We start from the raw sequence: 14,339 nt of genomic DNA on the forward strand, positions 1-14,339 counted from the left end.
GATGGAGGGATAGAAGAACTCCGGATCTGGGAATTGGCACTGTCCAAAATGGGCAGCAGTGGTGCCCAGGCCTGGACTCCAGGATAGAAAGGCTGACCTGGAGAATGTCAGGGATTGAAGCTGGTGGCATTTCCCAAAGCTGCGCCAAAGTATACTGAACCATATTCTGGGGGAAAGGACTGTGCTCTTGCATGGTTTGGGGAAGGGTTGGGATAGAGTGAAAGAGCTTTCTCTCCTGCAGGCCTTTTCAGAGCCTTTAACACGTAATCACACATTTTGGAGCTCCGAGATGGGAGCTATGGAAACAGTGTTGCACAAATTTTCTTCTTTGAACACAAAATCTCCTTTTTTTCTTGGAGCATTTCAACAGCCTGCTGTTCCCCACAAGATACTATATGCATCTTATTATTAGAACATGTTGTTCTGGGCCTTTCTGCAGGTCACATCAACCCTGAGTCCCAAAGTTCTTTGCTGACTGGATGAATCAGGAAGACATTAACTGGAGGGGAGCGCTAGTTTCCTAGAAAGTCAAAGCTGAAAGAACCTTACAGAGGGCAGCCCAGCTTCTACATATGGAGTAACTGAAGCCCAGGGCAATCCAGCAATGTGTTTGGAGGGGCGAGGCCAGAGGCAGGCAGGGAGATGACTTTAACACTCTGGGAGAGGTTCTGGTGGTCTGAGTGGACCCCACTCTGCCTAGCATATGATGCCTTTGTTAACAATGCACACTTCCTTGGGCCACAGCCTAACCCTAACTTTGCTCCTAACACCAGCCACCTGAGTGGAAGCCTCCAAAGGAGAGAGTCCTTGGAATCTGCCCTGTCAACAGTTCTCCCAGGGAAATTGGATTATTAGCCAAACTGGGGAGACATTGAGGATGGGCAAGGAGAGGGGATACTCTCATTTATTAAGTGCCAGTATTCTGGGCTTGTTATGGGCACAATATCATTTAATCCCGACAACACTCTTGGGGACATATATATTAATACCCCACTTTATAGATGGGAAACTGAGGCTGAGAAGAGCCATCTAAGGGACAGGGATAAGAACACAGTTACAACCAACTCCAAAGCCCTCGGTCCCCTTATCAGATCTCTTGGGAAGGAGGCAGTGGGAACAGAAAAGCCAGGCCCTCTTGAAGGGAAAATGGGACAAGCTTGGGCTTTGGCTGGCTGGGGAGGAAGGAGCCAGGGCATCCCCCCTATCTTTTTTTTTTTTTTTAAAGATTTTATTTATTTATTTGACAGAGAAAGACACAGCGAGAGAGGGAACACAAGCAGGGGGAGTGGGAGAGGGAGAAGCAGACTCCCTGCCGAGCAGGGAGCCCGATGCGGGACTCGATCCAGGGACTCCAGGATCATGACCTGAGCCGAAGGCAGTCGCCTAACCAACTGAGCCACCCAGGCGCCCCCCCCTATCTTTGGAGTTTGGGGGCCCAGGAGCATGGTGGAGTCAGAGAGGGAACCTGGTTTAAGAAGGAAGATGTTCAGCCTATGCAGGGCTCCAGACTCTGGCAGGCACTGGGGTTAGAGACTGTGGCAGCCCGAATAATGGCCGCCAAAGAGGTCTGCATCCTAATCTCTGGAAACTGACTAAGTAAGGTTTCATGGCAAAGGAGAATTAACATTGCAGATGGAAGTAAGGTTGCTCATCAGCTAACCTTAACACAGGGAGATGATCCTCAATGACCTGGGTGGGCTCAATGTCACAATGACACAAGGGTCCTTAAAAGTGGAAGAGGGATGGGGCACCCGGCTGGCTTAGTCAGTAGAGCATGCGACTCTTGATCGTGGGGTAGTAAGTTCGAGCCTCACACTGGGTGTAAAGATTACTTTATTTTATTTTTTTTACAAGAGTTTATTTATTTATTTGACAGAGAGAGACACAGCGAGAGAGGGAACACAAGCAGGGGCAGTGGGAGAGGGAGAAGCAGGCTTCCCGCTGAGCAAGGAGCCCGATGTGGGACTCGATCCCAAGACCCTGGGATCATGACCTGAGCCGAAGGCAGACGCTTAACGACTGAGCCACCCAGGCGTCCTAAAGATTAAGAAAGGGGGAAAAAAGGAGAAAAAAGGAGAAAGAGTGGAAGAGGGAGGCAGAAGAGGTCAGAATAGTGTAAGGTGAGGATTGACCTGACATTCCTGGCTTTGCAGAGGGAAAAAGGCACCACAAACCAAGGTCTGTGGGTGGCTTCTAGGAGCTGGACAAAGCAAGGAAATTAAGGGGACGGGGTGGGGGGGGGTGCGTTGGAGAGGTAACTGCAGCAGCAGGGATAACAGCAAGGAAACGGATTTTCCCCCTAGAGCTTCCAGAGAGGAATGCAGTCCTGCTGACCCCAGTGAGACTTGAGTTAGACTTCTCACCTACAGAACTGTGAGGGGCTAAATTTGTGTTGTGTCACAAGTCAGATTCCCAAGAGGGAGAGGCTGATGGTCTAACCTGGGTACAGGGCAGTGACCGCTTGTCCTGGAGTTGTGTCGGCCAGGCCAGGATACATTTGAAATTAGGCTTTATGCCTGTTTGGGGTGGCTTGGGAAGCCAAAGGAGATTCTGGAGGGCTTTGGTATAGCCACCGGAAGAAGGGGCTTCTATCCCAGGTAGGCAAAAGCAACAAGCATCCACCCTCAGTCAGCTCTGTTCTCTGCACAACTGCTCTTCTGCTTCTAATTCCCCCAACCCCGTTACTGCCCTGGGCCTGTTTAACTTAGCTGGCTCTGTGTTCGAGGCTCACAGGCGCAATGTTAGCAGTCTACCTACAGGGAAAGGGCCGGTCACCTGACATTCAAGGCCCAGGATGATTTTCCCCAACCTCACAGGCTTCCTGCCCCTTCAACTGCCTGCCACCCACTTCCTCTAGTAAACCTTTATCCCATTCGCCTTTTGCCACCTGTTGAAATCCACCTCAGTCCCCTCCTCCAAGGTGGGCAACAAGGAAGGATAAGCAGCTCCTGAATCAGGAGTCAGGGCTCTGGAAGTCAGCCTTGCCCCTGAGTTGCCTTAATACCTTGTGCAACTTCCTCTCCCTTTCTGGGCCTTAGTTTCCCCGTTTATAAAATAGGACAAGAATCCCCACTCTGCCTCCCTCCTGGTGCACATGGGGATCAAGTGAGCTGGGCGGGGAAAGCACTATGCGCTTGATGTCCCCTAGTATCCCTCCCACCCTGGGCCCAGGCCCTTGTGACAGCAGGAGCTTAGGAAATGTGGGCTGAACTGAAGGGCAAATCCAGTTTAGCAAGACCTGTGGGCACAGAGGCCCTGGCCCCACCAGTGACTCAGCAGGGCTGGGCCTGTGGGAGAAAAGTGCTAGAAAGTCAGGCATTCCATTTCCTTGTAGGATCAGTCTCAGATTTGGGGTGGGGCGCGGGGAAGGGCAGAGCACCTGTGAGAGGGAATTTTAGGGACCTCTAACCAGGGTCAGGGAATGGGGCTTCTCTGCTGGGGCAGGGGTTGGATTCGAGTCCACCTGTCAGCTGGGAGACTTGAACAAGTCACCCGTCTATCTGACTCTCAGCTTCTTGCTGCATAAAGTAAGACTTGCATTCATGAAATAAGATCTTGGGGAACATGCCTTGTTCTCTTTCCTCTTTCTGCTTTCTTCACTTCTCCTGTCTCAACGCCCCATGGTCCATCTTGCTTCAGTGGAGGTCACACGCTGTGCACTTGAGCTTCGGAAGCCCGTCCCAGAAATCCCTCAGCCAGTGCCTGACACAGTGCCATCCGTGCTGCCCTTTTGAGTTAAGCATTGCCCTGCGTGCCGATCCTTGAGCTTTAATTTCTTCTTGAATCCACTTATCCTTTCTTAGAACAGAAATGTGAGCCGGGGCGCCTGGGTGGCTCAGTTGGTTAAGCGACTGCCTTCGGCTCAGGTCATGATCCTGGAGTCCCGGGATCGAGTCCCGCATCGGGCTCCCTGCTCGGCAGGGAGCCTGCTTCTCCCTCTGACCCTCGCCCCTCTCATGTGCTCTCTCTCTCAAAAAAATAAATAAAATCTTTAAAAAAAAAAAAAAAAGAAATGTGGGTGGAGGAGGGATGGGGCAAGGACATTAAAAGGAGAAATAGGGCTGCCTCAGGTCCCACCTCCATGATAGTTCCATTTCCCTCGCCCCTGACGGAGGAGCTGAGCAAGTGCCTGGGGCAGCTGCCCTGGCTGTGAGGACGCAGCTCAGCGCTCCACCTCCACGGAGGGCACGGAGGGCACGGATGGCACAGAGGGCTGACTACAAGCCAAGTCAGCATCATTTGCATAGCACTCCCATGACTTCGTGGCTTCATTGCTGGTGCTAATGACAGGGGCCTGAGGAGAGCTGACAGCTGCACTCCTTCCTGTCTCCCAACGTGGACTAAGCCACTCCCTTTGCTCAACCACTTACTAGCTACGGCCCTGGGAAAGTTTCTTTTTTTTTTCTTTTTAAAGATTTTATTTATTTATTTGAGAGAGAGAGAATGAGAGAGAGCACATGACAGAGGGGAGGGTCAGAGGAAGAAGCAGACTCCCTGCCGAGCAGGGAGCCCGATGCGGGACTCGATCCCGGGACTCCAGGATCATGACCTGAGCTGAAGGCAGTCGCTTAACCAACTGAGCCACCCAGGCGCCCCCTGGGAAAGTTTCTTACTCTCCCTGTGCCATCTAGAAAGTGGGCACAACTCTGGTGAGCCGTCACAGAGTGGTGGTGAGGAATACGTGAGATGACACCTGTAAGGTGCTTAGAGGGTGGCCTGGCAGCTGGGAAGTACTTGGTTGTCATCGTCATCGTCATCATCATCATCATTTTTGCTTTTTTGCCGGGCCCCGTGCAGGGGTCAGTCTTAGTCTGTCCCCGAGCTGGGTTCAGGCTCTAGTGGAGGAGACACACCCTGCCGAGCCCTGAGCAGAGATCTGTGTGTGACCAAGAACAGTGGCCCTAGAGTTGTGCAACAAGGTGCCCTACCCTGAGGAAGAAGAGTCAGACACAAGGCAGAATTGAAGAGGCTTAGGAGAGCGATATGCCCGGGGACAAGGCGGGGGTGCCCTTTGGGCCTCCCCCCAATCTCTTCCTTCTTTAGAATTGCCTCCTGCAACTGTTTCCCATGTGGGATGTGGCCCCTTGCCTCTATGCCTTTGCACATTGTCCCCTCTGGCCCTTCTAAACTCACCCCAGCATTCCTTCCTTCAGGAACTTTCCCTGACTGACCCTGTTCTGATTTGGCTCCTGGGTTCCCATAGCCCCCTGGTCTACCATGAAATTCCTTGAGGACAGGGATGCAACTTGCTCACCATGTTGCCCAGTTCTAGCACACAGTGGGTGCTCAATTAACAGATGTAATGTAGGAGAGGGAAAGTGTGTATCAAAAGTCCTGACTATAAAGTTTTATTTTTCTCAAATAACAAGAAAGCAGGCAGCTGCTGGCAAGGGCTCGGCAGCTCAACAACGTCTCCACATTTGCTTTGGCTTTTCCTCATGGTCACAAGGTGGCCACTGTTGCTCCTGCCATCACATTCATGTTCAAGGAAGGAAGGAGAGGCAAGACACATCACCAGCACTGTTGGCTTCTTTTGTCAGGAGAAGAAAAACCCTTCCCAGGACCCCAGCCAACTTCAGCTACAAGGGAGGCTGACAAAACAAGTATCTAACTGGAGCTGGAAGAACAAAATTGCAGTTTCATTAGCAAGAAAGAAGGGCAGGGGTGCTGGGGGAAGGAGGATTAAGGGAGTAGGGTAAGGAGGGTGGGGATTGGCTAGGCAACTAGCACAGGGCTTCATGAAGGAGGTGGCATTTGAGCTGTGCCTTCAAGGTCAGATACAATTTTGACAATAAGAAAGAATGGCCTAGGGGCGCCTGGGGGGCTCAGTCATTAAGCGTCTGCCTTCTGCTCAGGTCATGATCTCAGGGTCCTGGGATCGAGCCCCGCATTGGGCTCCCTGCTCAGCAGGAAGCCTGCTTCTCCCTCTCCCATTCCCCCTGCTTGTGTTCCCTCTCTCACTGTGTCTCTCTCTATCAAATAAATAAATAAAATCTTAAAAAAAAAAAGAAAGAATGTTCTAGGTCTGGAGGCCTGAAATCATCTCCTCTGGCATTTATTCCACACCTGCTCTATACCAAGCATTGTTCTAAGTGCTTTACATGTTTTAATACATGCCATTTTAACAACACTATGAGATAAGCACTATTATTGTCCCCATATTACAGATGAGGAAACTGAGACAGCAAGAGGTTAAGTAATTTGCTCAAGATCCCACAACCAGGAGTGTTAGATAGGATCCAAGCCCAGATGGTCCACCTCTGAGGCACAAGGAAGGCTATTACCTTGCCAAGGTCTTGGTAGATTAAGAGTAGATTCTGTACCAAAAGCAAACAAACAAACATACAAAAAACCCAAACTCATAGATACAGAGAATGGATTGGCGGTTGCCAGAGGTGGGGGTGGGGGATGGCCAAAATGGGCAGTCAAAAGGTACAAACTTCCAGTAATAAAAGAAATAAGTCATGGGAATGTAATGTACAACATGGTGACTATAGTTACTAATATGGTATTGCAGGGGGTGCCTGGGTGGCTCACTCAGTTAAATGTCCAACTCTTGGTTTTGGCTGGGGTCATGATCTGTGCTCACGCATGTGCACATGTATGCACTCTGTCTAAAATAAATAAATAAATAAATAAGTTTTTTTTTTTTAAAGATTTTATTTATTTATTTGACAGAGAGAGACCAGCGAGAGAGGGAACACAAGCAGGGGAAGTGGGAGAGGGAGAAGCAGGCTTCCCGCGGAGCAGGGAGCCCAATGTGGGGCTCGATCCCAGGACCCTGGGATCATGACCTGAGCCGAAGGTAGACGCTTAACGACTGAGCCACCCAGGCGCCCCATAAATAAGTATTTTTATTTATTTATTTTTGAGAGAGAGAGAGAGAGAGAGAGAGCATGAGTGGGGGGAAGGAGCAGAGAGAGAAACAGGCTCCCCGCTGAGCAGGGAGCTTGATGTGGGACTCAATCCCAGGACCCTGGGATCATTACCTGAGCCAAAGGCAGATGCTTAACTGACTGAGCCACCATTGACCAATAAATAAATCTTTAAAAATAATAATAATAAGGTATTCCATATTTGAAAAGTTGCTAAAAGAAGAGATCTTAAAAGTTCTCATCATAAGAAAAAGAATTTGTAACTACATATGGGAACAGGTGGGAACTAGACTTATTGTGGTGATCATTTCACAATGTAGAGAAATATCGAATCCTTATGTTGCACACCTGAAACAAATATAATATTATATGCCAATTACATTGCAATAAAAAATTTTAATACAATTAAATTTTTGTAAAAAGAGTAGATTCTCTAGACCAGTGGTTCTCAAGTAGGGGTGATTTTCGCCCCCAGGGGACATTTGGTAATGTCTGGAGACATTTTTGATCATCACAACTGGCTGGGGGATGCCACTGGCATCGAGTGGGAGGCTTGACATCTCACAATGCATACAATGGCAAAGAGTCATTGGTCCCAAATGCCAGGAGTGTTGCGGTTGAGAACCCTAATCTAAACTAATCAGAGTAGTGAAGCTATTCCCTCTCCCAGTTGAGGACTTAGACTCAGAGCTGAGAGAAGAAATAGGGGAGACTTTTAAATGAAGCTTGTGCAACTCAGTTGTGTTGCTGTAACAAATAGACCAAATCACGGTGCGCAAATAAGAGAGAAGCTTATTTCCTGAGCACGTAGCTGATCAGAAGCAGGTTCAGGTGGTCAGGCAGCTCTGTGCGTGAGGCCTGGCAAGACTTAGATTTCCTTTTGACTTCTTGCTCAGGAATTCCCTGGGGTATTAGCTTGTTTTGCATGATTGAGGTAGTTCACCGCCCCCACCCCACCCCCGTCGAGTCTGGGAGTCTGCCGCTCCAGCAAACACAAAAGGAGGAAAGAGGAAGTGGAAAGGCAAGCAGAAGTTGATATGTCCAGAGCTGACACCAGGCTGTATCGCCTGTGAAAGCACATGGTTAAAGCTTTAGGAATTTTGGGAGCCAAAGATTGTTAAACCCAACCATTATTAAATTATAGAAATGTACAATTAAATAAATTCTATTAAAAACAAAGTTAATATGTACTCAACAGGTATCACTTCCTGATTTATTTTGCTACCTTCTGCTATTACCTAGGCACTTGAGATTTTCATACCTGGTTTATCTGTATGGTAGAAACAGCGCATGGTGTGTTCTATGGCTCAGCCCTTCCCAACTTCTCACTCCACGACCTCACACTGGTAGCTTGAAATCAGCCACAGTGGGAGTGTTTACACCATAGAAATCAGTAAACTCTACAAATCAGAGCTCGATGGTTTGTTCTGTGGATTGTCTGCATTTTAGAAAGTGATCAAGAAAACACTAATAATGCAGATTGAACCTAAAAATTGCATTGCACCTGCAGCCATTACATTGTGAGTAGCCGAAAAAGTTGAGAAAATACTCTTCCAGAATTTGAAAACTGATTCGATTCAGCATTGCTCATCTCACTGGCAAACTATGACAAGAAATGCCTTAGTTGATTCACTTTTGTCTTATCCATTAAGGTGAAAGAAAACAGCAGCTAACGTTCACACTGGAAATACTCCGGTTCATCAATGATGTCAGCAACTTTTTTGCTGAATCTGGTAGTAATAAAAAATGTATAGTAGTCTGATTTTGTGACCCTGTTATTGGTAATGGACTTAAAAAACTGATAATGAGTTTTGGGTGTATTAAACAGAATGTGGATTCTGGAGTGTCTCTGTAAAATAGGGATAATGAAATGTACCTTGCAGGGTTATTTTAAGAGTCAAATGAGACAATGTTTGGGGAAGTTTTGTTGTCTAGAAACTACAGTTCAACTGTGAGGAGCCATGAATCCCAATGCCTACATGACTGGTTTGTGAGCAGGCTCAGATAAGCCCTTAGTAAAACCATGAAGGACTACACTGAGACAAGATATGGGCATATTACATTTATAAGTACTTAAGGAAACATTATTGGCAGTTTTATTTTATTTTTAATTTTTTTAGATTTTATTTATTTATTTATTTGAGAGATTGAGAGAGTGAGCATGTTCGAGGGGAAAGGCAGAGGGAGGGGGAAAGAGAGAATCTCAAGCAGACTCCACACTGAGTTCGGACCCAAGGCGGGGCTCAATCCCATGACCCTGAGACCCTGACCCAAGCCAAAATCAAGAGCCAGATGCTCAACTTACTGAGCCACCCAGGCGTCCCTATTGGCGATTTTATTATAACAAAAACAATACTGTTAAAAATTTAGAAAATGTAAAGTAAAAATCAGAAGCTAAAAATACCCATAATACCCCCACCCAGAGAGAACCACTATTTTTTTTTTAAGATTTTATTTATTTATTTGAGAGAGAGAATGAGATAGAGAGAGCATGAGAGGGGGGAGGGTCAGAGGGAGAAGCAGACTCCCCGCTGAGCAGGGAGCCCGATGCGGGACTCGATCCCGGGACTCCAGGATCATGACCTGAGCCGAAGGCAGTCGCTTAACCAACTGAGCCACCCAGGCGCCCGAGAACCACTATTTATATTTTGATATAGCTCCAATAACTATTAACTCAGGATCATGTGTGTTTATTTGGACCCCCACCTATGCCCTGAGACTCCTCAACAAGATCATGTTTAAGAAAGTCCCAGACATCATTTAATTTCATCATAAAAACTTCAGTATCCTTACATTTAAGGACACTTCAAATCAATATAACCTCAATATAAATATCACACCTAAAAAAATACTCTGGTGGAGGATGTTTATAATGAGGGGAGGCCATATGCGTTTGAGGCCAGAGGGCATGTTGGTTATCTCTGTTTGTACCTTCCACTCAACTGTGCTGTGAACCTCAAACTGCTCTAAAAACTAAAAATAAGTTATTAATATTATCAAAAGATGATCCACTATTCAAATTTCCCTAACTGTGTATTCCTTTTTTTTTTTTTATAAGTTGTGCTCTTGTACTTTTGAATATTGGGTGTTTGTCTTTTTCTTGTTTGTTTGCCAAGGTCTTTATATGTTAAGGGGATTAACTAAGGTGGTACTACTTACTTACTTATTATTGTTATTCCTCCAGGGAAAACCATGGAGACATCAGGACCCTCCTCCCAGACTCCAGATCATAGTCGAGTCCATGGAGAAACAGAAGATCTAGACTGTATGTTTGCCTTCTCTCACCCTCTGGGCAAAGCCACGTGGGAGGTAGAGTCCAGCAATGGGTGGAACAGAAGAAGACCTTGCTCGCCTTATGTGGCACAATGGCTCAAGTCACAGTTGAATCCTCTAGAGAAGTAATGTTTTACACACACACATTCACACACACACATGCTTGGTCCATTCTGTCCCTAGAACTTTCTAGCTTTGGGGACCTTCAGTGGCTCCCCAAATCTCAAGGGGGCTCTGGAGGCTTGGGCTGGCGCTGGGGAGGGTCCTCAGAAGGCGGGAAGGTTCCTGTGCTACCCCAGAATTGGGGATGAGAAGGTTCACTTGACCAGATCATCCCTGCCCTGTAATTTAGAGTGAATCCTAAGTTGACCACTATTGTATACAGTCTAGTGGCCTCTGGGCAGGATGGGGGGCTTAGAAGCCCATCTCTGGTTTCCACATTCAGAGAAATTTATGCCTTGGGCCTTCCTCGAGCCCCTGGGGCCTCTGAGAGCTTGGATCTCCTGCACCTTCCATTGGCCCTACTTGTTTGGGGAAAGTGTCCCGGAGAATCCAGTCATTCCTGGCCCCCAAGTCCAAGTAGATGCCTGGGGAGGTCTTGTTGGTCTCTGGGGTGGGAAGGGGCAAGAAACACTCATCCTTTTCTATGTGTGCCTCCCAGATGAAGAGACGGATTTCCACAAGCCAGACAGGGAGGCTGGACTCCTTTCTCATGAACAACCCAAGCAGACCAAGAGAGACAAGTCTTCTACCTCCTTCTCCTCTTCTTCCCCCTCCTCCTCTTCCTCCTCGTCATCCTCTTCTTCCTCAGGTACAGCAATATTAATATATATGTGTATATTCACAATATTATCCAAGAAAAGCGTTTACATGGAAAAACAATGCCCCATAATCTCCCACCTTGATACTTTAATTCTATTTTTCCATATCCCCTTCCAGACCGCATCTATCAGTACACATAACTTGTATATAGTTATAACTACCAGACAAACAATTTTGTCCTCTGTTTAAAATGTTTTGCTATCGTATCCTGGGCATTCTGACAGGTTATTCCGTAATATCTTGGCAGCTAATTTTCATGCTTACCAAAAGGTCCCTCAAGCGGCTACATCTCATGTAAAGTAACATTGAGGTTTATCAGGAGCACTCTGGTGTTGAACTCAATGCATCTGTCTGCTCAAGCAGCCTGCCTAGGTCCAAATCCTTTTTTTGACACTCACAAGCTATGTGTCCTTGGATAAATTGCTAAACCCTATATGCCTTGGGGTCCTCATCTGGAGGTTGGGGATGATAACAGAAGTTACTACCTCATGGGATTATTGTGAGGATTACATTCTTTACACTTGTCAAGTCTTAGCACCTAGCACGTAGTAAAAGCTCTAAAAAACAAGTGTTAAGATTATCCACCAACAGTGCACCCCAATGTTCATAGCAGCAATGTCTACAATAGCCAAACTATGGAAAGAGCCCAGATGTCCATCCACAGATGAATGGATAAAGAAGATGTGGTATATATATTCAATGGAATATTATGCAGCCATCAAAAAAATATGAAATCTTGCCATTTGCAACGACGTGGATGGAACTAGAGGGTATTATGCTAAGCGAAATAAGTCAGTCAGAGAAAGATAATTATCATATGATCTCACTGATATGAGGAATTTGAGAAACAAGACAGGATCATAGGGGAAGAGAGGGAAAAATGAAACGACAAAACCAGAGAGGGAGACAAACCATAAGAGACTCTAAATCTCAGGAAACAAACTGAGGTGGTTGCTGGAGTGGAGGGGGGTGGGAGGGATGGGGTGGCTGGGTGATAGACACTGAGGAGGGTATGTGCTATGGTGAGCGCCGTGAATTGTGTAAGACTGATGAATCACAGACCTGTACCCCTGAAACAAATAATATATTATATGTTAATAAAAAAAAAAAGAAAAAAAGATTACCCGCCAACCTTCCACCAGTTTACCATGCTCATAAGCAACCTTGCTCAAAGGTTTTTACTTTTTGAATTTTTGGCACAAATTGTGTCCTCGGGATCAATTCCCCACAAGTTCTTCAGTGGGTTAACAGGAAATGAATATCTCCCATTGGGCCTTGATTACAAATCGCCATATTATTCTCCGATAGAAAGCAGAATGTCCTTTCATTTTTATTCTCTTAATTCAAAATGTTAGGCAGAATGGATAGCACCAGCAGCGTCGTGCCTGGCATTTATTGAGCACTTACTATGGGCCATGGACTGTTCCAAGCACTTTACATGTAATAACTAAGTTCGTTCTCATAGAGACCCATTGAAGAAAGTGCTATTATTATTCCCATTTTACAGGTGAAGAAACTGAGGCACGGGGAGGCTGAATGACCTGCTGTCAGAGGGCTCAGTAACCAACTCGGGATCCCTGGAGGTCTTTCCTGGACTGGGGAGCCTAAGGGGCGGGCTTGGTCTACTCCTCCACCAGAACGCCTGCACTAAGATCTGCTTTATGGAGTGGGCTTTGGCCTGAGGTTTTATTTGGGGGAAGAATTCTCAGGCTAAATCCTAAAAAATGCTTGCAAAGCCCTGGCCTCACATCCTCACGTTTCAAATGATGAGACTGAGGCTCAAGACTACAAAATCTATGCTTATTTCTCCAGACAGAGGAGAGTGAGTGATTGGTGGGTCCAGTGGGTTTATTTGTAGTCCTCATGGGACTGGAAAGGAAGCCACCGCCCTTATTATTTTTTTCTTTTAAAGATTTTATTTATTTCTTTGAGAGAGAGAGGGAGAGACAGAGAGCTCGAGCAGGGGGAGGGGCAGAGGAAGAGACAGAAGCAGACCCCCCTGCTGATCAGGGAGCCTAATCCCAGGGAGCTTGATCCCAGGACTCTGGGATCATGACTCAAGCCAAAGGCAGACGCTTAACCGACGGAGCCACCCAGGTACCCTGCCACTGCCCTTATTAAAAAGTACAATTGACCCTTGAACAACATGGGGTCTGGGGACCCTGACTCCCCACGCAGTTGAAAATCTGCATATAACTTTTGACTCCCCCCAAACTTAACTACTAAAGCCTTCTGTTGACTGGAAGCCTTACCGAAAACATAAACAGTGATTGCTACGTATTCTGTATCTTGTCTGTATGATATATTGTATTCTTACAATAAAGTACACTAGAAAATAAAAAAGTTATTAAGAAAAGGAAGAGAAAATACATTTATAGCACAGTGAGGTGAAAAATCTGCGTGTAAGTGGACCCGTGCAGTTCAAACCCGTATTGTTCAAGAGCGGACCATATATAACCCCATCCCCTGTTAGGGTTAGCCCTGGAAGAAGAGCTTCCAGGTGCAAGGGGGCTCTTGCCTGTCCTTTTGTTTCTCCTCCCTGGGTGGGAGGTGACATTTTGTCTTCCGATTGTGGTTGACCCTCGGGGGTGCTGCTCCGCCACAAATGTTCTCCCCCAAGTGTGGGTATGAGCCCCTTCCCTCAGGTCTCCACAGCACACATAGGACTACCTGTAGTCAGCAAAACAGAACACCAAGAAAAAACAACAAGAAAATCAACAGAAGCACAGAGACATACTGATATCAGGATTCCAATCTCTGATCCACAATGGGTGGCCTGCTGTTAGAACTCAGACCCTGCTCATTCTTTGGGCTTAGATGGCTCCCAAGGCCCCAAGCCTGGTTGGGTAGCTCACTGCAGCCCCAGCCCTCCTCCACACTCAGGATCCGAACTCATAGTCTAGCATCCAGTACTGCTCTCCCTACATTTCTTTTTGTTTTTACTGTATCCTATTATTTTTTAATTAAAACTTTTTATTGTGAGAGGCGCCTGGGTGGCTCAGTCAGTTGGGCGGCCAACTCTTGATTTCAGCTCAGGTCATGATCTCAGGGTCGTGAGATCAAGCCCCATGTCAGGCTCTGCGCTGAGCACAGAGCCTGCTTAAGATTTTCTCTCTCCCTCTCCCTCTGTCCCTCCCCCCCGCTCATGTGCACGCTCTCTCTCTCTCTCAGCAAAACAAAACAAAACAAACTTTTTATTGTGAAAGATTACACATAGGAACACTGTAGAAAATGTGGAGTATATAAGGAAGTAGAAAGAGTAAGAAGATCATCCTTTGCTCTGTCACCCAGATATAACCACTAAACACATATTAATGTGTTTCCTTACATTTATTCAATAAATATTTATTGAGCTCCAGCTATGTGCCA

At 46.7% G+C, this 14,339-nt stretch overlaps 1 protein-coding gene across 6 annotated transcripts in view; it reads left to right on the top strand.

Annotated features, from left to right (window-relative positions):
• TMEM40 (transmembrane protein 40) overlaps positions 1–14,339 on the top strand; it is a 33,282-nt gene that overhangs the window by 5,907 nt on the left and 13,036 nt on the right. For all 6 annotated transcript variants that reach the window (XM_021694937.1, XM_021694938.1, XM_021694939.1 and 3 more), the window contains exons 2-3: positions 10,060–10,140; positions 10,810–10,959. In XM_021694937.1, coding sequence (XP_021550612.1) covers positions 10,068–10,140; positions 10,810–10,959 — 223 coding nt within the window. In that variant the 5' untranslated portion in view covers positions 10,060–10,067. The remainder of the gene's footprint in view (positions 1–10,059; positions 10,141–10,809; positions 10,960–14,339) is intronic.

The sequence above is a fragment of the Neomonachus schauinslandi genome, chromosome 1 (genome assembly GCF_002201575.2).
Source record: "Neomonachus schauinslandi chromosome 1, ASM220157v2, whole genome shotgun sequence".
NCBI lineage: Eukaryota > Metazoa > Chordata > Mammalia > Carnivora > Phocidae > Neomonachus > Neomonachus schauinslandi.